General features: G+C 44.1%; 1 protein-coding gene across 4 annotated transcripts in view; it reads right to left on the reverse strand.

Moving 5' to 3' along the window:
- Positions 1-1416: 1416 nt before the first annotated feature.
- Positions 1417-27194, reverse strand: part of tubgcp6 (tubulin, gamma complex associated protein 6) — a 32594-nt gene continuing 6816 nt past the window's right edge. For 3 of the 4 annotated variants that reach the window (XM_055934521.1, XM_055934519.1, XM_055934518.1), the window contains exons 3-24: positions 26888-27051; positions 22557-22770; positions 21724-21885; positions 18270-18391; positions 17959-18022; positions 17518-17627; positions 17248-17339; positions 16367-16506; positions 14446-14595; positions 13944-14025; positions 12542-12630; positions 12134-12249; positions 11753-11891; positions 10374-10466; positions 8272-10222; positions 7737-7905; positions 7490-7631; positions 5656-5850; positions 5256-5388; positions 4785-4998; positions 4194-4387; positions 1417-1949 (exon numbers count right to left, since the gene is read on the reverse strand). In XM_055934521.1, coding sequence (XP_055790496.1) covers positions 1858-1949; positions 4194-4387; positions 4785-4998; positions 5256-5388; positions 5656-5850; positions 7490-7631; positions 7737-7905; positions 8272-10222; positions 10374-10466; positions 11753-11891; positions 12134-12249; positions 12542-12630; positions 13944-14025; positions 14446-14595; positions 16367-16506; positions 17248-17339; positions 17518-17627; positions 17959-18022; positions 18270-18391; positions 21724-21885; positions 22557-22770; positions 26888-27051 — 4827 coding nt within the window. In that variant the 3' untranslated portion in view covers positions 1417-1857. The remainder of the gene's footprint in view (positions 1950-4193; positions 4388-4784; positions 4999-5255; positions 5389-5655; positions 5851-7489; positions 7632-7736; positions 7906-8271; positions 10223-10373; positions 10467-11752; positions 11892-12133; positions 12250-12541; positions 12631-13943; positions 14026-14445; positions 14596-16366; positions 16507-17247; positions 17340-17517; positions 17628-17958; positions 18023-18269; positions 18392-21723; positions 21886-22556; positions 22771-26887; positions 27052-27194) is intronic. The other variant, XM_055934522.1, reaches the window with a different exon arrangement.

The raw sequence follows: 27194 nt of genomic DNA on the forward strand, positions 1-27194 counted from the left end.
ATTCTGTCGACGATAAACGTGAATCCGACCATTACCCCTGGTCAGACAAAACCACGACTCGTCAGTGAAGAGCACTTTTTGCCAGTCCTGTCTGGTCCAGCGACGGTGTGTTTGTGCCCATAGGCGACATTGTTGCCGGCAACGTCTGGTGAGGACCTGCCTTACAACAGGCCTACGAGCCCTCAGTCCAGCCTCTCTCAGCCTATTGCGAACAGTCTGAGCACTGAGGGAGGGATTGTTACCATCCTGTACCTGTCCCACAGGTGTGATGTTTGGATGTTCCGATCCTGTGCAGGTGTTGTTACACGTGGTCTGCCACTGCGAGGACGATCAGCTGTCCGTCCTGTCTCCCTGTAGCACTGTCTTAGGCGTCTCACAGTACGGACATCGCAATTTATTTCCCTGGCCACATCTGCAGTCCTCATGCCTCCTTGCAGAATGCCTAAGGCACGTTCGCGCAGATGAGCAGGGACCCCGGGCATCTTTCTTTTGGTGTTTTTCAGAGTGAGTAGAAAGGCCTCTTTAGTGTCCTAAGTTTTCATAACTGTGACCTTAATTGCCTACCGTCTGTAAGCTGTCTTAAAGACCGTTCCACAGGTGCATTAATTGTTTATGGTTCATTGAACAAGCACGGGAAACAGTGTTTAAACCCTTTACAATGAATATCTGTGAAGTTATTTGGATTTCTACGAATTATCTTTGAAAGACAGGGTCCTGAAAAAGGGAGGTTTCTTTTTTGCTGAGTCTTTCTACTAAATGTCATTGTATTGTATTATTGTGGAATAATAATAACAATTGGTCATAGCTTGACTTTGCGTGGACCGCAAGGTCATTCAGTGTTGACCAAGGTGTTTACTTGCATGCTGAGTTGGCAACTTTAAAACAGGTGGTACTGTGTGTTATTCTTAGTCTGTCATTATCAGGCCTAACTCCGTTCTCTCCTTTTCCCTCAAGGGCTCTCGTGACATTCTGTTTTAAATGGCTGTGTCTAGACAGACGGTTTTGAATTCCTGCATTGTTTACTCCTTAAAACATGAAGGGGTGGGCGAATCGTTGAGGCGCGAATCCTTACTTCCACTTAAGTCATTTATTGATGTCAATGGGAGACTAAGTGAAAATTTGACTTAAATGGAAGTTCCGATTCAACCCTAGAGAGGATCAATCTTCTGTAATCCTCCTTAGTGTCTGTCGTTCATATTGCTCAAACTCCCTTGTGCTCCTTCTGCGTTAAGTCAAATGCACAGTCAGGGAAGATATATATACAAGTTATCTGGAAAATGTAAAAAGAAAAATGCAAGTGCAATCAATGCTCTCTTTTGTAAAAGACTTTTGGTTGTATATGACAGTGCTCCCCCCCCACATAACTTTACATTCATTGTTTGACCTATAGTTTTCCAAAAATGTTAACATGCAATCTTTAATAAATATGTGACATTTTATTACTGTTTTTACATCACAAAATTAAGCATTTCTTTAATTGACACACAGGGCTTAGGAATGGGGTGGGCAGAGGAGAGGCACCTGAGCTTTGGCTAGAGTTGTTAGGGGGATGGGGTTATCATCACTGACTTTGATAGCAGACACCATTGTGGACAGGAGGCATAATACTGTATGGTCAGGCACATTGAAGCTGTCAAACAGGTCGTCGAGGTACATTTTAAAAATGTAAATACAACGCACATAGTTTCCTTTAATACGGTATATTATTCATGCCACACATATACATTACCACAAACTGCAATGAGTGTGGGGGAGAGATTTGTACACAATATTCAACGTATCATTAGTTTAGACACCTACGAGGCCTACTCTGATGATCTACAACACAGGCACACACAGTGTTCTACACACGTACGTTCAGGAGTCTTTGTAGTAGCTGTTGAAGTTGATGCGGAGCAGGAAGTCCTCCAGGTGTGGCTGATATCCTCGGTTCACCAGCTTGGTCACCACTGAGGAGACACCACAGAGAGAGATTCTAGCCATTTGCCTGATTAGTTAAAGGACTAACTGACATGACACTTTTCAGAGGGGATGTAAGACAAAATGGGACTAAAAACATGAAGTTGCGAACCATCTGCATTTAACCACGGCAGGGTGACCGGGAATATGGTTGAATACAAAACAGTGCAGTTAAGCCCTCCGTAAGGCAGTCAAACAGGCAAAACGTCAGTACAGAGACAAAGTGGAGTCACAATTCAACGGCTCAGACACGAGACATATGTGGCAGGGACGCCAGACGATCACGGATTACAAAGGGAAACCCAGCCACGTCGTGGACACTGACGTCTTGTTCCCAGACAAGCTAAACACCTTCGCCCGCTTGGAGGATAACAGTGCCACCGACGCGGCCCACTCCTGAGGACTGCGGGCTCTCGTTCTCCGTGGTAGATGTGAGTATGACGTTTAAGCCGCGTCCTCAGAGCATGCGCAGACCAGTCGGCTGGAGTGTTTACGGACATATTCAATCTCCCTATCCCTGTCTGCTGTCCCCACATACTTCAAGATGTCCACCATTGTTCCTGTACCCAAGAAAGCAAAGGTAACTGACTAATCGCCCCATAGCACTCACTTCTGTCATCATGAAGTGCTTTGAGAGGCTAGTTAAGGATCATATCACCTCCACCTGAAACCCTAGATCCACTTCAATTTGCTTACCGCCCCAATAGATCCACAGACAATGCAATCACCATCACTATGCACACTGCCCTAACCAATCTGGACAAGAGGAATACCTATGTAAGAATAATGTTCATTGACTCTAGCGCAGCCTTTAACACCATAGTACCCTCCAAGCTCATCATTAAGAGCCCTGGGTCTGAACCCCGCCCTCTGCAACTGGGTCCTGGACTTCCTGACTGGCTGCCCCCAGGTGGTGAAGGTAAGCAACAACCCCTAAACTCCGCTGATCCTCACCACAGGGTCCCCACAAGGGTACATGTTCAGCTCCCTCCCGTACTCCCTGTTCACCCAGGATTGCGTGGCCACACGCCTCCAACTCAATCATCATGCTTGCAGACAACACAGCTAGTAGGCTTGATTACCAACAATGACGAGACTTCCTACAGAGGTGGTGATGACCCTGGCGGAGTGGTGCAACAAAACAAAAAGGAGCTGATCGTAGATTTCAGGAGGCAGTAGGGGGAGCACACCCCCCATCCACGTCGACGACGGGACCGCAGTGGAGAAGGTGAAATGCTTCAATTTCCTCGGCGTACACGTCACTGACCAATCTAAAATGGTCCACCCACACAGACCGTGGGGTGAAGAAGGCGCAACACCACCTCTTCAACGTCAGGATGCTGAAGAAACTCAGCTTTGCCCGTAAGACCCTCAAACTTTTACAGATGCACCATTGAGAGCATCCTGTCGGGCTGGTCCACCGCCTGGTACGGCAACTGCACCGCTCTCCAGAGGGTGGTGTGGTCCGCCAAACGCATCACCGGGAGCACACTGCCTGCCCTTCACGACATCTACAGCACCCGGTGTCACAGGAAGGCCAAGAAGATCATCAATGACCTCCGCCATCCGAGCCACGGCCTGTTCACCCGCTATCATCCAGAAGGTGAGGTCAGTACAGGTGCATCAAAGCTGGGACCGAGAGATAGAAGCTGTTTTTCAATCTCAAGGCCATCAGACTGTTAAATAGCCATCACTAGCCGGCCTCCACCCAGTACCCTGCCCTGAACTTAGTCACTGTCACTAGCTGGCTACCACCCAGTTACTCAACCCTGCACCTTAGAGGCTGCTGCCCTATGTACATAGACATGGAATCACTGGTCACTTTAATGTTTACATACTGTTTTACTAATTTCATATGTATATACTGTATTTTAGTCAATGCCACTCCGACATTGCTCGTCCTAATATTTATATATTTCTTAACTCCATTCTTTTACTTTTAGATTTGTGTGTATTGTTGAGTATTGTTAGATATTACTGCACTGTTGGAGCTAGGAACACAAGCATTTCTCTACACCTGCAATAACATCTGCTAAACATGTGTATGTGAACAATAACATTTGATTTGACTCTACCCAGTTACCAACTAACCACTGCAACAAGAGGTGTTCAGGAAAACGGACTGTCAGATGTTGATTTGGAATTGAACATATCACTTTCTCCATATAGAAACTACCCTCAACTCTCATTAGAAAGGTCACCAGAGGTCAGTGAGGCTTTGATCCGGTCCTTACCTTTGAAGAGGAAGTGGGAGTAGTATTTGAAAGTGTTGTATGACTGCTGCATGGCGATGAAGCTGGGGTGCACTGCCTCCCCCTGCTGGCTGTCCCAGGGCTGTGCGATCAGCTGGGCCCGGAACTTCAGGATCAGGCTGAAGATACTGTGGATGATGTTCATGACTGGAGCTGCCTTCTCTGTCAGCAGACCCCTGGGAGGGGAGGAGAGAAAACAGATACAGAATTCAATTAAGTAAAGATGTAGGCTTCCGAATGGCGCAGCGGTCTAAGGCACTGCATCTCAGTGCTAGAGGCGTCACTACAGACCCTGGTTCGATTCCAGGCTGTATCACAACTGGCCGTGATGGGGAATCCCATAGGGCAGCACACAATTTCCCCAGCGTTGTTCGGGTTTGGCCGGGGTAGGCCATCATGGTAAATAAGAAGTTGTTCTTAACTGACTTGCCTAGTTAAATAAAAGGTTAAATAAAATAAAAAACTCTATGAATTTATTTTTAATTTAAGATAACATGTTGAGAGCAGGCTGAGTTCAAAGTCTAGAATATGATTAATGTGTTTAGGTAGTCGGCGTGTGTGTATGTTTCTAACCTGAAGATAGCTCTGTTAAGGTAGTCGGCGTGTATGCGGTGTATGGCGTCCAGGTCCGAGGCACTGGCCAGCTTGGTGGTGAACTCTAACCAGGACACCTGCAGGATCTGGTTAGCGATGTATCCCTGGATCACCTTCACAAAGTGTTGCATCTCGTGTCTGTACAGCTGCAGCTGGCGGAACTGCACTGAGCGGCCCGCCCCTTTCACCAGCGCTGGGGGGGACACACAGGCACACGTTATTTTTGGGTCGTGGCATAATTATGACTGGAGCTATAAAATAAAGAAAAGCCTGCACATGAAATATGCTGCTCCTTAGTGCTTTAAAAAGAATGTGGTGCAGTTGTATTAAAACACTAGAGAGCAGCGGTATGCCTCATTCCCTTTCTTTGCATAATTGCCTTTTTTCCCCTCCATAATTCCCTTTCTACAGGGCTTTTTCCCCCTTCATTCCCAGAGATGGAGCCCTTACCAGTCCTCTTGAGGTGAAACCAGACGTCTCTGAGGCTCCACACCATGTGTTTGAGCTGCAGCAGGAAGGAGAACAGACGGTTGTACTTGTTCATACAGCTGGCTGTGATTATGATGTTCAACGGCCAGTCCACCTGAGAAAGATAGAGTATGAGGGTCAGATGTAACAGAAGGAGGGTAGAAAAGGGGATGCAGGAGATTCATCGGGGGGGGGGGGGGGGGGGGGGGTTCGACTTGTGTGAAAAATCATTATTCACAGTCTTCGAAAAGCCGCTCTCCAAATGAATTCAAGAGGATCAAACTGTTCCCCGATATTTTCCATACCAAGAACAGTACTACGTCACAATTTCGGTGAGGTCAGCAATCTACTGCACACAAAAGTACATTCCCTCTCCTCTGACCTTGTACCGTAGCTCCAGGCAGTTGAGTGCGTCGGGGGCGTGAGGATGGAAGGTCTCCGGGAGGAAGCGCAGGGCGAAGGTGAAGTTAGGGGCCAGAGAACTGTCTCCATGAAGACTGTACTGAAGAGCCTTACTCAGGATGGAGTTCAGGACCAGAGGAGTCAACAGCTCTCCAGGAGTCTGACCACTGCCCATCTGACGGAGAACACAGGGATTACATACGGACAGACCCACCCCAGACAGACAAAACACACAGCAAATACACACCTAGGCAAAACACAAATACACACACAGAAGAGAAAAAAAAACACAGGTACATGAAACGCCCACCAATCAGTGCCTTCAGAAAGTATTCACACCCCTGGACTTTTTCTACATTTTGTGGTGTTACAGCCTGAACAAAACATGCATTACATTGAGATGTTGTTTGTCACTTTCATACATACAATACCCCATAATGTCAAAGAGGAATTATGTTTTTAATTCATTAAAATTGAAAAGCTGAAATGTCGAGCCAATGAGTAAACCCTTTTATGACAAGCCGAAATAAGTTTGGGTGTAAAAATGTGCTTGACAAGTCACATATTGTGCGTGGACTCACTTTGTGTGCAATAATAGTTGAACATGATTTTTGAATGACTACCTCATCTCTGTACCCCACACATACAAATCCCTCAGTCAAGCAGTAAGGTCCCTCAGTCAAGCAGTGAATTTCAAATACAGATTCAACCACAAAAAAACAGGGATATTTTCCAATGCCTCGCAAAGATGGGAATCTATTGATGGGTAAAAATGTAAAAAGCAGACATTGAATATCCCTTTCAGCATGGTGTAGTTAGTGTATCAATACACTCAGTCACTACAAAGATACAGGCGTTCTCCCAACTCAGTTGCTGGAGAGGAAGGAAACCGCTCAGGGATTTCACCATGTGGCCAATGTTAACTTTAAAACAGTTACAGAGTTTAATAGCTGTGATAGGCGAAAACTGAGGATGAATCAACAACATTGTAGTTAGTCCACAAAACTAACCTAAATGACAGAGCAAAAAGAAGGAAGCCTGTACAGAATGAAAATAGTCCAAAACATGCATAGTGTTCGAAATAAGGCACTAAAGTAAAACTGCAAAAAATTTGGCAAAGAAATGAACTTTATGTCCGGAATACAAAGCATTATGTTTGAGGCAAATCCAACAACACTGAGCACCACTCTTCATATTTCCAAGTATGGTGGTGGCTGCATCATGTTATTAATTATGCTTGTAATCATTACTGACTGGGGAGTTTTTCAGGATAAAAAGAAACGGAATGGAGCGAAGCACAGACAAAAACCTAGAGGAAAACCTGGTTTAGTCTGCTTTCCACCAGACACTGGGAGATCAATTCAACTTTCAGCAGGACAATGACCTAAGGCCAAATCTACACTGTAGTTGCTTACCAAGAAGACAGTGAATGTTCCTGAGTGGCGGAGTTACAGTTTTGAAAATAATAAATGGTCAAATGTTGCACAATTCAGGTATTGAAAGCTCTTTGAGACTTACCCAGAAAGATTCACAGCTGTAACCGATGCCAAAGTTGCTTCTACAAAGTATTGACTCAGGGGAGTGAATACTTACGTAAATTAGAAATTTCTGTATTTCATTTAAAATAAATTAGCAAACATTTCTAAAAACATGTTTTCACTTTGTCATTATGGGGTCTTGTGTGTAGATGGGTGAGAATTATTATTTTTTAATTATTTTTAATTCAGGCTGTAACAAAATGTGGAGTAGGTCAAGGGGTATGAATACTTTCTGAAGGCACTGTAGGTAAGACTACTCCCATAGCTCCATTTCACCTTTTCAAAGATCAGGTCACTAAGAGACTGGGCAAACTCCCCGTCCTCCATGAGCAAGAAGTGCCGTAGGGCCTCAAAATGCCTCTCCACTCCAAGCTCTACGAAGTAGTAGTCCACCACCGCCTTGTTCACCAAGGATACACTGAGAGACAGAGAGAAGGGGGGGTTAACAGGAGCACCAAACAGTCAGTGATAGGCCCACAAATAGAGAGACGTGATCTTCCCTAAAAAGGCAACACACACTCACTGTGTGATGAGTGGGGTGGTGACAGAGTGCTTCATGAGAACGGGCAGAGAGACCATCCCACTAAGCTGCACCACTGTGGTGTCTGTGGCCCTGCGGAGCGACGGGTCCACCGGGAGGCCCCAGGGGCCCCGCGTCACCTGATGCAGGGGGTGACACTCTGGAGCCAACACTGTGGAGGAGACACAGCACGCAGAAACATACAGTGAGATTCTAATTCAAACATTCGTTATATTAATGTACCATTGCCTGATTGCACCTTTCAGTCATTGTTGTGTTTTCAGTTGGATGGTATATTATACATGAATCATGTGGACATCTTAGTTTAAAAAGCCGCTTTACATTAGTGTTGTGCAACTGATCCGAGTACCACGGTGGTATTTTCGACTAGAGCAGTCTATTCCTGCTACCGTGTGACGCAATGACTTGGGACTATCATGAATGTGTGCACTATGCAAACACAGGGTGTGTGAAGTGCCCTCGACTGCTTTATACAGTATTTGTATGTGCAGGCCTGTGTGTGTTTGACATGACTCACTCATGAGACCGTAGCAGTCCTCGTACTGCTCCACCTGGTACTGAGCAGCCAGGGAGCGGAGGTACTCCCTCTCTGAGCTCTCGCCTGGGGACAGAGCCAAGCCCGCTGCCCAGGACGAGATGCCCTCGGCCAGCCGCTGCTGCTCCTGCTGCTCCAGGGTCCTGGCGTCGTATTCATTACCAGTGTCTTTCACCTTACAGCCCCCTCCCAGGGCAGAGTCTGAGCTGTGGCCGTAGATACTGCCAGGGATGGGGGAGGGCAGAGGGTTTACACCCGACACCACACACCCTGTGCCCAGTGTGGAGTCTGAGGACTGTCCGAAGTTGCTGCCGGGAAGAGGAGCGCGAACGGGTTCAATCCCAGATATCACGCACCCTCCGCCCATCGCTGAATCTGACGAATGGCCGTAGTCACTTCCGGGTATCGGAGAAGGAAGGGTTACTGTTCCTGACACCACACACCCTCCACCCAGGGTTGAGTCTGAGGCGTGTCCAAAGTCACTTCCAGGTAGAGGAGCATGAAGGGGTTCAACCCCAGAGACAACACACCCTATACCTAGAGTGGACTCAGAGGAATGGCCATAGGTGCTACCAGGTAAAGGGGAGAGTACTGGTTCTGTGCCTGACATCACACAGCCTACTTGAAGTGTGCAGTCTGAGGCGTGACCATGCTTGCTCCAGCGTGGTCGGGAGGGCTCGGCGTCCAACACAAACTCACCCGCCTTGAAGTGAGTGTCGGATGAGTGACCGTAGATGTTTTGGGTGTGAATGGAGGCGACCTCTTCTGACATGTGCTCCCCGACCTTGATGTGAGAGTCCGAGGCATGACCGTGAATGTTCTGGGTGAAAAGGGAGGCGACCACTTCTGAAACATGGTCTCCAACTTTAATATGAGCGTCAGATGCGTGACCGTGAACATTAGGGGTCGGAAGAGGAGCAGTCACTTCCGAAACAAACTCTCCTACCTTTATGTTAGCATCAGATGAGTGGCCATGAACGTTTTGAGAAGGGAGAGGGGCTTCCACATCTGAAACGTGCTCTCCGACTTTAATATGAGCATCTGAGGCATGGCCTTGAATGTTGGCAGTAGGGAGCTCGGACACACTGGAGGGTCCAGAGAGGGAAGGGGAGGCCTGTCCTGGATGATACCCACTGTCATGGCCCTGCTCTGGGGTGGAGGAGGCAGAAGCCTCCCTGAGAGAACCAGCCGTCTGTTCCTCTGCTCCAACACAATCTAGTTTCTCTATCTCAGCTGGCTTCATCTCCACCAGGCATGATGCCTCTACAGTCCCTTCAGCCTCTTTTACGATGCCCCCTGGAGGTGATGGGTCTTCCGTATTCTCCTGCCTGCTGTCCATCTGCTTTGCCTCACTTCCATCCGCCAGCTGCACTGTGGTCTGGGAGGGGTGTCCGTGGACATTGGCTGTGTGGAGAGCCAGGGGCACATCAGAGGAGTACTGACCCAGGGGGATGCTAGACTGGGAGGCCTGGCCGTGAGGACTGGGCCTGGGGAGGACCTCAGCTCCTGACACCACACACCCTACGCCCATAGTGGAGTCTGAAGAATGGCCATAGGTACTTCCAGGTAGCGGAGACGGGAGAGCTAAAGTCCCGGAGACCACACACCCCATGCCTAGAGTGGACTCAGGACCCCACCGAGGTCTAGCCAGGGCTGGGGCAGTCACTCCCTCAAGGGGACTGTAGGGGGCGCTAAAGTCATAGTCTACGGGTTTATGAGGCGCAAGAGCCTCCGGGAGGTCCGACCCAATTTCCTGTAGGGCCTGGTCCACCTGTAGGCTGTCGGCCGGCTTGGGCAGGAAGTCATTAGCGTCGATGTGCTCTGAGACGAGGGTGAGGTCGAGTTTCGTGGCGGGGGGTGCGGATTGGTGATGGATGGGGGCCTGGGTTGCCTCCTTAGACTGCTGCTCACAGGGCTCCGGAGATAGGGACTCCTGTACAAAACAGGGGCAAGAACAGCGAGGTTAGGGCACAGAGCAGAGATCACACACTCAGTCAAGGTTACACTTCCATGAGTGGATTGGCAAGGCACTTTTACATAGGCTGTATTTATTTGACGCTACGCCACCCCACACACTTACACACCTGTGTTAATGGTTGAGTGGTCTGAGCTGGAGCTGGGTGTAGTATTTCCAGAGGGGGTTTCTGCCCTCCGACAGGATACTTCTCCAGAATAGCCTGGGGGTTTAGATAAGAAGAGTACATTACTGCATCAACACAATCATATTAAATCAACATCAGCATCACAATCATATTCATCAACGTCCATCATATGAAACCACACCGCCAAACATGATTCACACTAGTGGTCTTCACAGATCCACCTGTACCCGAATACCCGATCTGGACCTGAACCAGAATTGTAAATAATGTCACGGGTCTGGGTGGGGTCTGATATGATTGTCACGGGTATGTGTAATTATAACTGACTTGTCCGGACGGGCCCGTACAGATCGAAACATGACTGCTGCATTAGAGAAAGAGAGAGAAATTGTATAATTTATGCTGCTGCTCTTGCTTTTCACAAGAGTGGAGCGTATAGCTTGTTGTTGGCAAATCGTAAGTCATCAAAGAGGCAATAGGCTACAGTCATAGAACCTTGCTCCGTGTGGCAAAGGTTAGGAGATATCTAATCCATGGAAGATGGAATTACAATGACATAATTAAAAGTTAAAAGACAAGGACAGGCTACAACGACCAAGAGCCAACAGGCAGGATGCTACTTAATATTCTGAATGGAGTTGGTGTTATTTGTAACTGTAGGATCAGAAAGCACTGCAGCCTCAATTAGCTAACGTTAGCTAGCTTAACTAGCTTCTCCCAGTTTGATGCAGTCAAGACAAGTACTACGTAATCATATTTGATCATAAATAACGTGGCTACGGCAGCTATTAATCTACTATAGTTTGAGTCGACTTGGTGTCTCATCTCTCCCTCCCTCCTCCCCAAGTCACTCGCTCACAGTACGGCCCTCCCCCGCCTGCTAGAGCTGCACCTCTCTCCCTCCCTCCCTGTTCCCCAAGTCACTCGCTCACAGTACGGCCCTCCCCCGCCTGCTAGAGCTGCACCTCTCTCCCTCCCTCCCTGCTCCCCAAGTCACTCGCTCATAGTACGGCCCTCCCCCGCCTGCTAGAGCTGCACCTCTCTCCCTCCTCTCATGCTGTATCAGCGCCGGTTAATAAAGTACCTTAAACGACTTCGCTGCTGCTTCCCTCACTCGGATCGTATTGGACCGGGTCTGCAGCCGATCAGTTCTATAACGGAACGGGTCTAGTTGTCTTCGGGTCCGTTCTGAAAGGGTCTCTATATCTTAAAAATGTATTTATGCATATCAGGTCCGGGTGGGAAAGTCCCAGGTCCATTTCGGAACGTATCCAACTTTTTGGACCTGTGAAGACCTCTAATTTACACCCTTCTAAGTAACCTCCTTCGAGAGACAGTGTGTGTATAAGAGTACTACTGACCTCAGTGTCCTGTTGGTCTTGCTGTAGGAACTGGGCCCGGGAATCATCCAGTCTCATTCGCTGAACCCTCCACATGGCCCGCCACTCCCTCTTGGCCGCCTCCTCTGATAGGTGGCTGTACTGGGCAATCAGTTCCTTCCTGAGGACCAGGATGCATTGTTATCGCAGGTTATTTAAGTGTCAGGTTTCACCCTACTCAGGCTTGTCTTGAAGATAAGGTTGTGATTTGAGAGAGGGAAGAAAGGTGGTGAGGAGATTTGTGCAACTCTTACCTTTATTATAATAACCAAATCTAAAACTATTATTTATGCTGTGTGTGTGTAACGTGACTGTGTGCGTCTAATGTGGGTATAGTGTGGTGGCGCGCCCTAGTGGCCAGACCTGGCTCTGATCTCCAGCTGCTCCTCCAGGGCCTGTAGTCGCTTCTCCCGGTCTCTCAGCTCCCTGGCAAAGCTGAATTCATCCTCCTGCTCCTTCCTCCTGGCTAAACTGTGCCACTGCAACATTCACACACATGCAGACATGGGTTAAACACACACACTCTACAGCTGAGGTAAGAAAACAGTAACACAATTCTGAAGATAAAAGGATATAGTGTTGTGTTCCTAGCTGGTGTTTATATGATGCAAAACAGAATTAAAGAGTAATTGTTTGTTTCTCTCTCATTCCTTCCTTCTTTCTCCCTCCCTCCATCTTTAGTTTGTGAACATATGAAGGTCAAAAGGGAGACAGTTGAGGAGTAAAGTGTAACCCTCCCTCTTGGTCTCCCTTTCTCACTCTCTGTCCCACCTCTTGTTCCTGCTCCAAGTGCTGTCTCAGCTCTTCAAAGCGTTCCCTCTTCTTTGCCTCTTCAGCCAGACGCTGCGACACCTGGCGCCCTGCAGGGGGCGAGAGAGAGAGCAGCAGGCTGGTTACCCCCTACAGTACACACACAGTACTTGGCCCAAGCTTCATTCACTTCCCATTGCACATCTTTGAAGTAATAAATGATATGAGCAGTTTCTTAAACTATGTGAGCGATGATTAGATTTTACACCCTGAGGTGCTGGAAGCTGTTCAAAGCTTTTTTTCTCTCACTCATATCAGCCCCCCTTCTTCCTGCCGTCTCTGTGAAGAATCCTTAGGGTTATAGAGGGTGATGTGTCAAGTTCTTTTGGGGTGTAATCAGTGTTGTGAGCAATGTTGTAAAGATCCTGTAAGGTATAATCGGGTTGTAGCGAGGTGTTTGTGTGTGCATCTGCATGTGTGTGTACCAGTGTGTATTGCATTGTTCAGGGCCTAACTTTTTTGTATAAACAGCCAATTTAATTTGTATTTAACCTTTAACTGGGCAAGTCAATTAAGAACAAATTCCTATTTACAATGACGGCCTAGGAACAGTGGGTTAACTGCCTTGTTCAGGGGAAGAACGACAGACTTTTACCTTGTCAGCTCAGGGATTCGATCTAGCAACCTTTCGGTTATTATACCAACGCTCTAACCACTAGGCTACCTGCCGCCCCATAAACAGCCAATGGTGCCGGTAGATAAAAAAATATATACATACCTGCCACTCCGATTTGTTTACATACAAAATATGTTTTGCCATAATTACAAAAACACCCAAAAATGGATGAGCATGCTTAGTAATGGATTACAAGTAAGAAGTAATGTGGTATATTGATCGATTTAATTGAATATTCTGTGACCGAAGTATTTTTATAAAAATATATATTTTTTAGCTGATTCCTTTAAGGTTACATTGGTAACAGGATCACTCTAGTCATCATGTGTACCTATGAGAATGTCACTAGTAAAAGCCAACAATGTCTCTTTTTGCTAGCAGTGGGAGCATACTCAAACATTGAAAAGCAACTTGGCTATTTACATTGTTTTGTTCACAAGCTAAGAAACACGAGGACAAAGTCTCACTTCAGTACTTTCGAGTAAATTATTATGCCTGTGCCCATTGCTTCTAAAAACACATCTTTCAGAAATTTAAAAAAGCTACTGCATTTATTTTGCTATAACTCACCCATTGTTGACTATTTTTATTAAATGTTCACACTGTAGAGCCCGGAGTGTTACCACGCGCCAACGTGGCTGGTGATTTAGACATTCTTACCCACCAATGCCAAAATCTACCCACGTCTGGCAGGTGGCAGGTTTTAATTTTAGGCCCTGCATGTGTTACTGTGCGTGTCCCTCTCACCGCGGATGCTCTCCAGGGTCTTGGCGGCCGACTGCCTGACCTGATTGATCAGTTCCTGGCGTGCCTGCTCTGTGCGCAGGGCCTAGCAACAAAGACAGAGAGAACAGACACAGACCATCATTAACAGAGATCTATCTGCTATCTGCTCTAGCTGAAAAATAGGCCATGGATTTGCACTGTAGATCACTGAGGGTTTCAAATCGAGTATGTGTACATCAGCTTAATGGTCCATTACTGCCGCTTTCCCCATCTCTCTCATTCCTTCCCTCTCTCTCTCTCTCACTCTTCTCCTATCTATCAAAAGCAGTCCAAAGCAGAGAAGCGTAGAACAAACATTTTCACACAAATCTCCAATTAACGTCAAAGCCCTACACTTTAAAGCATATTTGGGGTTCAGAAAAGCGCTATAAAAATCCAATGCATTATTAATACATGTTTTTTCCATTCCAGTTTCATGCATTTCTGAGGATAGTCTTAGGTCCTTGATGATTTGCTGCAGTACCTGTTCCTCCCTGCTGGTGGCGCTGTGCTTGGCGATCCTCTCCATGCGTCCTCGGTACACGGCACAGTCCCTCTCTATCTCCTCTACCTCCTGCAGGGAGAATGTGACAGCAATGCGAGGCACGGGCAGCTCCGACCAGCAGATGTAATGCTGCGGCAGAGAGACAATATCAGACATCAGTTATAGGTACAGCTGATCCTAGATCATAGTTAACTTTGGGCTGCTAAGCTGCTCCGGATAGAGGTTTGTGTAAGTACAGATCTAGGATCAGCTCAGTTAGATCAGTGTCCAGGGAAAGTAACTCCATCCTAGTATTCCCTGACCCAAGGACTAGAGGTCGACCGATTAATCGGCATGACCAATGAATAAGGGCTGATTTCAAGTTTTCATAACAATCGGTAATCTGCATTTTTGGATGCCGATTATGGCCGATTACATTGCAATTCACGAGGAGACTGCGTGGCAGGCTGACAACCTGTTACGCGAGTGCAGCAAGGAGCCAAGGTAAGTTGCTAGCTAGCATTAAACTTATCTTATAAAAAACAATCAATCAATCTTAACATAATCACTAGTTAACTACACATGGTTGATTGATATTACTAGTTTAACTAGCTTGTCCTGCGTTGAATATAATCAATGCGGTGCCTGTTAATTTATCATCGAATCACAGCCTACTTCGTCAAACAGGTGATGATTTAACAAAAGCGCATTCGCGACAAAAGCACAATCGTTGCACCAATATACCTAACCATAAACATCAATGCCTTTCTTAAAATCAATACACAAGTATATATATTTTTTTTAACCTGCCTATTTAGTTAAAATAAATTCATGTTAGCAGGCAATGTTAAATAGGGTTATTGTGTCACTTCTCTTGCGTTCTGGGCAAGCAGAGTCAGGGTATATGCAGTAGTTTGGGCCGCCTGGCTCGCTGCGAACTGTGTGAAGACCATTTCCTCCTAACAAAGACCGTAATTAATTTGCCAAAATTTTACATAATTATGACATAATATTGAAGGTTGTGCAAAGTAACAAAAATATTTAGACTTAGGGTTGCCACCCGTTCGATAAAATATGGAACGGTTCTGTATTTCACTGAAAGAATAAACGTTTTGTTTTCAAAATTATAGTTTCCGGATTTGACCATATTAATGGCCAAAGGCTCGTATTTCTGTGTGTTTATTATATTATAATTAAGTCTATGATTTGATAGAGCAGTCGGACTGAGCGGTGGTAGGCAGCAGCATGCTCGTAAGTTTTCATTCAAACAGTACTTTCCTGCATTTGCCTGCAGCTCTTCGCAATGCTTGAAGCACAGTGCTGTTTATGACTTCAAGCCTATCAACTCCCGAGATTAGGCTGGCAATACTAAAGTGCCTATAAGAACATCCAATAGTCAAAGGTATATGAAATACAAATGGTATAGAGAGAAATAGTCCTATAATTCCTATAATAACTACAACCTAAAACTTCTTACCTGGGAATATTGAAGACTCAAGTTAAAAGGAACCACCAGCTTTCATATGTTCTCATGTTCTGAGCAAGGAACTTAAACGTTAGCTTTTTTACATGGCACATATTGCACTTTTACTTTCTTCTCCAACACTGTTTTTGCATGATTTAAACCAAATTGAACATGTTTCATTATTTATTTGAGACCAAATTGATTTTATTAATGTATTATATTAAGTTAAAATAAGTGTTCATTCAGTATTGTTGTAATTGTCATTGTTACAAATATATATATATAAAAAATGTATATATATATATATATTTTTTATATAAAATCGGCCAATTAATCGGTATCAGCTTATTTTTGTCCTCCAATAAATCGGTATCGGTACCGGCGTTGAAAAATCATAATCGGTCGACCTCTACCAAGGACACAGTATGAGTGTGTAAATGACCCATTACCACTGACCTGGGGACAGCAGATCTTGAGCAGGTTGATGGTCTTCCCGCAGACGTACACGTCGTTGGCTATGTGTCGGAGGAAGACAGGCACGCAGTCCTCCACATCACGGGAGATCAGTGTGTAGCCCTGCACCCAGAAGTGCTTGTCTAGGGGGAGAGAGGAGGGTTGTGAGGTACACCAGGAATTTCTAGGAAAGGAGTTTTTCCATGTTGGGTGTTTAGGTCCTACTATAGAAAAAACTACTAGGAAGTGATAACAGGTTAGATCTGTGTACCTTAACACAAGCACAGGGGGGAGTGAATTCATCAGGATTTATTTCATGAAGAAATCCTAACGCAGAAGCTTGCCATTGCCAAGCAAGCTCCACTGATTGCTTCACTGACTGACTCTTGGAATAGAGCAAGTGACATTAGTGTGTCCTTCAAAATCCGGAGTGAGAAACACTAGGAAGGTTCCCTGCATGCATGATGGAGCAGGGTTCCCCAGAGCAGGGTTCCCCAAACTCGGTCCTGGGGCACTCCTTGGATGCACGTTTTGGTTTTTGACCAAGCACTACACTGCTGATGCAAAAAATCTTGATGACGAGTTAGATATTTGAATCAGCTGTGTGGTGCTTGGTCCAAATGCAAAACGTGCACCCAGGGAGGGCCCCGGGACCGAGTTCGGGAAACCCTCTTCTAAACCACAGCAAATCTAAAAGTGATACTGTCGGTCCTTGAATGTGGTACAGGGAATTAGCTAATTCGGAGTGTAGCCCAACCTGAACTCAACCACGGGTCCCTGGAGCGGTCAGTCCAACATCTTTACCATAAGAGGGTTGAACTGCTTCATGAGGTTGCTACAATCGACATGCAGAGTACTGTTATCGGGCAGTGTAACATTCTGACCTCTGAAGCTGAGGTAGTCTTCGTTGACCTGGATCATGAACTCTCCGTACACATCCCGGAACACTCCACTGTACACCCAGTCTGACACAAACCTACACACACAGGGAACAGGATCAGTCAGGCGGACAACCAGGCCAGGATACGTTGTTTACAAGCATATCAAAAGCGTTTGTGGGGGTGCAGGTTAGCATAAATTTCACGTGGGATAGGTGGGACAGATCAGTGGACATTGTCAGTGTGATGTCTCAGACAAAAGCTGGGATGACTGACCGTGTGTAAGGCTCACAGCTACTCTTCAGCAGGGACAGCAGCACGGGGTAGTTCTCATTGCTGCAGTTGCTCTGGGCCTCGTTGTACAGGTAGGAGAGCAGCGTCACTCCCTGAAGAAGACAAGATACTGGCTGAGTTAAGCTATTGAGTACATACACTTCTAAATGGCTAAGACAAACAGAGAGAGTGAATATGCCAACAGAAAGCGGTCCCGTGTGGTTCAGTTGGTAGAGCATGGCGCTTGCAACGCCAGGGTTGTGGGTTCAATTCCCACGGGGGGACCAGGGTTCAATTCCCACGGGGGGACCAGGGTGAATATGTATGAACTTTCCAATTTGTAAGTCGCTCTGGATAAGAGCGTCTGCTAAATGACTTAAATGTAAAAAATGTAAATGTAAATGAAAGCAGGGTGGTGTGTCGGAGAGGTGTAATGTAACTTACCACAGGGAAGGTAGCCTGGCCCACACCAGATGCCCCATCCACACAGCACAACTCTGACAAATACCTACAAACACAGAAGAAACAGGAGCCTGACTGGGGGACATTAGACAGCATAACACTGTGTCAATTCCTAAAATATATCTATTTAGTTGAAAATAGATCAACTATCCTAAACAATGCACATGCAATTGGTTGGAATGACATTTAGTGATTACATAGTCTTGTAGGAATTCAGTGTAGGTTAGATGATCAAGTTTAGGGAACTGTGTCTAATTTCATGGTGGTTATTGACATGTGAGTAAGGGTCTTACCTGAGCTGTCGGCCCACCTTGCGGAACAGGAAGCTGATTGTGAGCAGGCTAAGGGTGGGAGGGGTGCTGAGGACACAGGCCCGGTAGTAATGCAGGTACTTACGCAGCCCACCTGTAAACGCCTGAGAGAAAGACACTACCAGTCAAAAGTTTGGACACACCTACTCATTCAAGGGTTTTTTACTTTATTTGTACTATTTTCTACATTGTAGAATAGTGAAAAAACACATATGTAGCAAACAAAAAAAGTGTTAAATCGAAATATATTTTATATTTGAGATTCTTCAAAGTAGCCATTTGATGACAGCTTTGCACAATCTTGGAATGCATTTCAATTAACAGGTGTGCCTTGTTAAAAGTTAATTTGTGGAATTCCTTTCCTTCTTAATGTGCTTGAGCCAATCAGCTGTGTTGTGACAAGGTAGGGGTGGTATACAGAAGATAGCCCTATTTGGTAAAAGACCAACTCCATATTATGGCGAGAACAGCTCAAATAAGCAAAGAGAAACGACAGTCCATCATTACTTTAAGACATGAAGGTCAGTCAAGCCGGGAAATGTCAAGAACTTTGAATGTTTCTTCAAGTGCAGTCGCAAAAACCATCAAGCGCTATGATGAAACTGGCTCTCATGAGGACCGCCACAGGAATGGAAGACCCAGAGTTACCTCTACTGCAGAGGATAAGGTCATTAGAGTTAACTGCACCTCAGATTGCAGCCCAAATAAATGCTTCACAGAGTTCAAGTAACAGACATCTCAACATCAACTGTTTAGAGGAGATCACGTGGATCAGGCCTTCATGGTTGAATTGCTGCAAAGAAACCACTACTAAAAGGACACCAATAAGAAGAAGAGACTTGCTTGGGTTAAGGAACACCAGCAATGGACATTAACCTGGTTGAAATCTGTCCTTTGGTCTGATGAGTCCAAATTTGCATTTTTGTTTCCAACTGCCGTGTCTTTGTGAGACGCAGAGTAGGTGAACAGATGATCTTCGCATGTGTGTTTCCCACCATAAAGCACGGAGGAGGAGGTGTGATAGTGTGGGGGTGCTTTGCTGGTGACAATGTCAGTGATTTATTTCAAATTCAAGGCACACTTAACCAGCATGGCTACCACAGCATTCTGCAGCGATACGCCATACCATCTGGATTGCGCTTAGTGGGACTATCATTTGTTTTTCAACAGGACATTGATCCAAAACACACCTCCAGGCAGCCTAGTGGTTAGAGCATTGGGCCAGTTACTGAAAGGTTGCTGGATCGAATCCGTCGTTCTGCCTCTGAGCAAGGCAGTTAACCCAATGTTCCACGGGCGCCGAAGACGTGAATGTCCATTAAGGCAGCCCCCGCATCTCTCTGATTCAGAGGGGTTGGGTTAAATGCGGAAGACACATTTCAGTTGAAGGTATTCAGTTGTACAACTGCCTTTGTATCTTTCCCTGAATATAAGGGCTATTTGACCAGGAAGGAGAGTGATGGATTGCTCCACAATCACCTGACCTCAACCCAATTGAGATGGTTTGAGGTGAGTTGGACCGCAGAGTGAAGGAAAAGCAGCCAACAAGTGCTCAGCATGTGGGAACTCCTTCAAGACCGTTGGAAAAATATTCCTCATGAAGCTGGTTGAGAGAATGCCAAGAGTGTGTAAAGCTGTCATCAAGGCAAAGGGTGGCTACTCTGAAGAAACTCAAATATAAAATATATCTTGATTTGTTTAACACTTTTTTGGTTACTACACTACCGTTCAAAAGTTTGGGGTCACTTAGAAATGTCCTTGCTTTTGAAATTAAAGCACATTTTTTTGTCCATTAAAATAACATCAAATTGATTAGAAATACAGTGTAGACATTGTTAATGTTTTAAATTAATATTGTAGCTGGAAACGGCAGATATTTTATTGAATATCTACATTAGTCGTACAGAGGCCCATTATTAACAACCTTCACTCACTCCTGTGTTCCAATGGCACATTGTGTTAGCTAATCCAAGTTCATCATTTTAAAAAGGCTAATTGATCATTAGAAAACCCTTTTACAATTATGTTAGCACAGCTGAAAACTGTTGTCCTGATTAGAGAAGCAATACAACTGGCCTTCTTTAGACTAGTTGAGTATCTGGAGCATCAGCATTTGTGGGTTCGATTACAGGCTCAAAATGACCAGAAACAGACTTTCTTCTGAAACTCGCCAGTCTATTCTTGTTCTGAGAAATGAAGGCTATTCCATGCGAGAAATTGCCAAGAAACTGAAGATCTCGTACAACGCTGTGTAGTACTCCCTTCACAGAACAGCGCAAACTGGCCCTAACCAGAATAGAGTGGGAGGCCACGGTGTACAACTGAGCAAGAGGACAAGTACATTAGTGTCTAGTTTGAGAAACAGACACCTCACAAGTCCTCAACAAGGCAGCTTCATTAAATAGTACCCGCAAAACACCAGTCTCAACGTCAACAGTGAAGAGGCAACTCCGGGATGCTGGCCTTCTAGGCAGAGTTCCTCTGTCCAGTGCCTGTGTTCTTTTGCCCATCTTAATGTTTTCTTTTTAGTGTTGACGTTGAGACTGGTGTTTTGCGTGTACTATTTAATGAAGCTGCTAGTAAAAATAAAAATAAATAAAAATAAAGAAAAACCCTTGAATGAGTAGGTGTGTCCAAACGTTTGACTGGTACTGTATATATATACATATATATATAAAAAAAATGTATGTACATGGACATACTGTATATAAAACATGTACATGGACATACTTGTATGGTTGAAAAATTCCAGCAACTTCCCCAAAATTCCCAGGTTTTCCTCGTTTGGATGATTCCCGGAATTGGGAGGGAATAAGCAGGAGATACCGAATTCTCAAACCAGGAATTTTACAGAAATGTTGCAACCCTATACTTATGACAAGTCTAACAATTAAGCAATGAGGCCTGAGGGGTGTGGTAAATGGCCAATATACCACAGATAAGGGCTGTTCTTTGTATGACGCATCGTGGAGTGCCTGGACACAGCCCTTAGCAGTGGTATATTGGCCATATACCACAAACCCCAGAGGTTCCTTACTGCTAAATAAACTGGTTACCAAAGTAAATTGACAATTATTATTTTATTTTTTTAACTGTTCTTTCCCATGGTATACAATCTGATATACCATGGCTTTCAGCCAATCAGCATTCAGGGTTCGAACCAACTAGTTTATAATGCATTATAACCACATCATAATGTCTTTACCTACAGGTCTTAAGTAAAATGTTACCCATGACTATTCCTTAATGTCTTACTTCAAAAGGCCTTGAAATCCACACCGTTTATACACCAGACAATTATCCCTATCCAGTAATTATAATATAAAAGGCTAAACTGATCCTAGATCAGCACTTTTACTCTGAAACACTTTGTAAATATGAGCCACAATAACAGACGTGATAGGACGGTTTATAACAATCGATTGAAGGACCATACCTGGAAGACCAGGCCTCTCTTTTGGGCACTCTGCAGAACGAAGCGGCTGAGCCTCAGGTAATGGGTGCCATACTGAGCCAGCTCGCCAAGCAAACGAGACACACTCTCCGGTGACGCTCCCGACACACACACTCCGGGTCGAACGTCAAAATTTACACACACCTGGAGAAAGAGAACAAATGGAATCTATTATCTAATTAAGTGGTAATGCCCATGAAGGCAGTGTTTGGAGGATATATTGGCACGGGTGTTGTTAGGCCCAAGACAAAGTAAACTAGCTGCACTTTGTTTAGTTTGACCTTTTTTCAATAGATTTTTCTTTGTATATATCCATAAAAATGATACCAGCTGATTCATGATTTCGACTGTCTGAGAAACGCTGCCTGTCTGGCTCATCCCGACACGTTCATTACTATGGGACAGCTAAAGATCGAATTTGAATATTGAAACAATGTTGTAAATGTCGGAGACACAGACCGCAAGATATATACAATTCTCAGCTGTTGAATACTAAGTGTTAGTCTAAAAGAAATTAGATAAATGTCCAAATGCTTTTTATAGTGGAGATCAAGTTTATAAATAGCCAGGCTGGGCTGATGAGACAGTGGATTGCAGTCAGATGGAACAGAGTAAATAGGCATTTTAACGTCATAGATTTAGCCAGTGGTAACTTGTGGATACTGGCTGGAATGTGGTTTTAACCAATCAGCATTCCGGATTAGAATCACCCATTGTATAACACGCTATATATTTATGTTACATATCCTATATACCAAACTAAATGAAGTAGTATGCAGACTACTGCCAGAGTTAAGGTGATGGGGGTAGAGTACCTGGTTGAGGGGGAAGGTAGTAGACGCCACGCCGATCAATACATTAAGTAGGTCGCTGACCAGCTGGGTCTGACAGTCCAGAGGCAGGGGCAGGAGTGGCGAGGGGGGTGCAGAGCAGACCACCTTCATCTCCCCCTCCCACAGCCTGTAGAGCTGATCAAAAGCCTCCCTGCCCCCCTCCGTCAGGTAGGGGAATTCCCTCTTCCCTGGTGGGCTGGTGGGAGAAAGAGTTTATGCTTGATGAATTATTCTGGAATAATTCTTCTAACATCTTAGGCCATTTCCTAAAAAGGCCCCATGAGCACCAACATGTGTTCAAAGAATCGTGTCAAATTGGGTGTCAAATGAAAGCTAAGAATCTACACTACCGGCCAAAAGTTTTTGAACACCTACTCATTCAAGGGTTTTTCTTTCTATCTTTTTTACTATTTTCTACATTGTAGAATTATAGTGAAGACATCAAAATTATGACGTAACACTTATGAAATCATGTAACCGAAAAAAGTATATATTTTATATTTGGGATTCTTCAAAAGTAGCCACCCTTTGCCTTGGTGACGGCTTTGCACACTCTTGGCATTCTCTCAACCAGCTTCACCAGGAATGCTTTTCCAACAGTCTTGAAGGAGTTCTCACATATGCTGAGCACTTGTTGGCTGCTTTTCCTTCACTCTGCGGTCCGACTCATCCCACACCATCTGAATTTGGTTGAGGTCAGGTCATCTGATGCAGCACTCCATCACTCTCCTTCTTGGTCAAATAGCCCTTACTAAGCCCAAACCAGATGGGATGGCATATCGCTGCAGAATGCGGTGGTAGCCATGCTGGTTAAATGTGCCTTGAAATCTAAATAAATCACAGACAGTGTCACCAGCAAAGCACCCCCACACCATCACACCTCCTCCTCCATGCTTTAGGGTGGTAAATACACATGCGCAGATTGTCCGTTCACCCATACCGCGTCTCACAAAGACACAGTGGTTGGAACCAAAAATCTCACATTTGGACTCCAGACCAAAGGACAAATTTCCACCCGTCTAACGTCCATTGCTCGTGTTTATTGGCCCAAGCAAGTCTAGTCTTCTTATTGGTGTCCTTTAGTAGTGGTTTCTTTGCAGCAATTCGACCATGAAGGCCTCCTCTAAACAGTTGATGTTGAGATGTGTCTGTTACTTGAACTCTGTGAAGCATTTATCTGGGCTGCAATTTTTGAGGCTGGTAACTCTAATGAACTTATCCTCTACAGCAAAGCTAACTCTGGGTCTTCCTTTCCTGTGGCGGTACTCATGAGAGCCAGTTTCATCATTGCGCTTGATGGTTTTTGCAACTGCACTTGAAGAAATGTTCAAAGTTATTGAAATGTTACGTATTGACTGACCTTCACGTCTTAAAGTAATGATGGACTGTCGTTTCTCGTTGTTTATTTGAGCTGTTCTTGCCATAATATGGACCTGGTCAATTACCAGATAGGGAAAGAAATTCCAAAAATTCACTTTAAAATGGATTAAAATTGAATTAATTGAAATGGATTCTAGGTGACTACCCCATGTAGCTGGTTGAAAGAGTGTGCAAAGCTGTCATCAAAGCAAAGGGCGGCTATTTGAAGAATCTCAAATATAAAATATATTTTGATTTGTTTAACATTTTGTTGGTTACTACATGATTCCATATGTGTTATTTCATAGTTTTGATGTCTTCACTATTATTCTACAATGTAGAAAATAGTACAAATAAAGAAAAACCTTTGAATGAGTAGGTGTGCTAAAACTTTTGACCGGTAGTGTATATTTGAGAAATTAAGGCATAGATTTTTCAACAAATTTTCCATAATACAAATTAGGAATAAGCAAAGGCTTTGATTTCTGGTCAAACAGATGGAAAAGGGGTCTCAAACAACTACCAGAAAAAGTATTTTAAAAAAAGGTATTAGAATACATCAATACATCAAAACACAATAATGAAGTAAAGACCCCTACCAACTAATATCAACATTTATATTTAGTTTTGGATAAATGATTTGCCTTCGGTAAATTGATGAAATATTGCCTTGAGGCTTGTTATCAAAAACCCAGGTATCTTAAGATATTTCCTAATTTCTTTCCCTCATGAGGAGGATAATGCAAGTTCACAGAAGTAACACGTAAAGGTAGACCTACCAATTAGTCAGTGTTTTTAATGATACCAAGTTAGTTTATGAATTATGTGATTAAAAAAAATATGTTACGGAATTAATGCAATTGAATTAGCTACAATGGGAAATCAGTCACAAACCACAGTTGGGTCACCTGCTACTGTCCTCCCTTCAACTGGCATACTGTCATGTTCAGCTTATAACTGTTTAATAATCAATAACATTTTATTGGTCACATACACATGGTTAGCAGATGTTAATGCGAGTGTAGTGAAATGCTTGTGCCTCTAGTTCCGACAATGCAGTAATATCTAACAAATTCACAACTACCTCATACACACAAATGTAAAGGGATGAATAAGAACATGTACATATAAATATATGGATGAGCGATGGCCGTGCGGCATAGGCAAGATGCAGTAGATGGCATAGAATACAGTATATACATGAGGTGAGTAATGTAGGATATGTAAAATGTATTAAAGTGGCATTATTTACAGTGACTAGTGATACCTTTATTAAGTCAGGTAAGACCCTTACTCACATGTCAATAACCACCATGAAATTAGACACAGTTCCCTAAACTCGATCATCTAACCTACAATGAATTCCTACAAGACTGTATGTAATCACTAAATGTCATCCCAACCAATTGCATGTGCATTGTTGATCTATTTTCACCTGCTACTGTCCTCCCTTCAACTGGTATACTGTTATATTCAGATAAAACTTGTATTTATTTTCTTCCTCTTTCTGTCATCTGGTGGTCAAAGCAAGACTGACAACAGTCTGGGCCCGGTTTCCTAATAGAGATGTAACTTAGGCTTACGATTGCTTTAACGATGCATCTTTCCTACAAAGGCTGATGTAACGTACGTTTCCCAAAACACCGCGCAGAGAAAACGGTCGCTAAGTGCGTCGTTGGAGCATGCGTCGATACTAATACGATTGAAAGGCTGCACTCAGATCAGCTTTCTCAATTAAAATCTTACCTTAACATTATTATTGTTTCGCAATACTGAGGACGGATTATCCTCTAGAGATATTACCACCTACGGCTGAAAATATTGAGGCGGCTTATTGTAATGCTTACCCAATAAAAATGCACTGAATCCCTGATTTGGCACATCATTGTGCACGTGTTAAACTACACATCAAGAAATATATTGAGAAATTACAGACAGTAGCCTACAAGCAGCAAAATAGAACTATGTGCAATGAAGAGCTTGTTTTATTTAATTAGGGAAATGTGCTTTTAAGTGCCACTTTTTAGAATGTCAATATACTGTAAATTAATGTAATGTGGTTGTTTGTAAGTGTGTCTTGCTTTTTAAATCATTATATGTGTTATTTGTTTTTACCATTGAGGACCACTCTGGAAACAAGTGTTTTAATTAATACCTTTAAGTGCTATCCTCTGGGTTCATAGTGGACATTTTGATGTATTTTACCCAAATAAATCCAATCTGCCCTGATCAGACCAAATCTGAACCAGAGGTCTATGTTACACATGTTAGGACAGTAGAGCACACTAGAGTAAAGTTTAATGTACTGTACATATCTATTTTACTGTACTCTACTGTGATGTCCAAACTTGTGAAACATGGATGTCTATGAATTGTCAGATTCTGTCTGGTCAGGACCCACCAAATGTGGTCTTGTTTGGGGGCGGAGCTCATTACAAAAATAACCAGTGTATAGATTAATACACGAATATGCGAAATAAGTACATTGCATATTTCTACCTTTGTGTACCTAATTCCGTTAAAGTAATTCCGTTACCTGATGTAAATCCACTTCACCTACTGTATTTTAATAACCAAAATGTTTTTGTTTTTTTAACTCAAGGTGTCATATCATAGCTGACACTCCAATCTTTCTGCAGACATTTTTTTATTTTAACAGAGTATTTGGAAAACGTAGTTGCATAAACTGAGGGAGATTTTACCGTAATTCTGTTACCAAACTTTGCATCTGCACAGTTCTTTCAGTATATGTATTTTTATGATATGTTCTGTCTAAATTGTTGAAAGTATTCCTTGCACATAGAGTTGTATGGTTGGTTAAACTTGTAAATAAATAGTTTTTGTTTGGTATACATTGTAATGTGAAAAATCTGAGTCAAATCATAATCCATTACTGTGGAATTTTCCCTCAGCTATATGTTCATCTTTCAAATATTCTTGTATCCCTCCCTTACCAGCCAACAGACTCCCAGCAGCGGCGTCTCCCAGGCTCAAAAGTTCTCAGGGCGTCCCAGACATCAAGTTCTGGGCTGGGACTGGGCTCTGACTGGGAGTCTGGGGTTAGGTTGGAGGCTGACTGGAAGCCCTCATCTTCTAACTGGTCCAAACAAGGTGGCACCTGGTTAGAGCACCAACAAGAGATACGTGATTATAATGACTAATCATCCAGTGCCCGTAAGAACAAATCAATTTGGTCTGACATATGACTACAGTACATTTTACCACTGTCAAAAAACAACCACTCACTTCAACCAAATTAAC

This window comes from Salvelinus fontinalis, chromosome 9, assembly GCF_029448725.1.
Source record: "Salvelinus fontinalis isolate EN_2023a chromosome 9, ASM2944872v1, whole genome shotgun sequence".
Classification (NCBI taxonomy): domain Eukaryota; kingdom Metazoa; phylum Chordata; class Actinopteri; order Salmoniformes; family Salmonidae; genus Salvelinus; species Salvelinus fontinalis.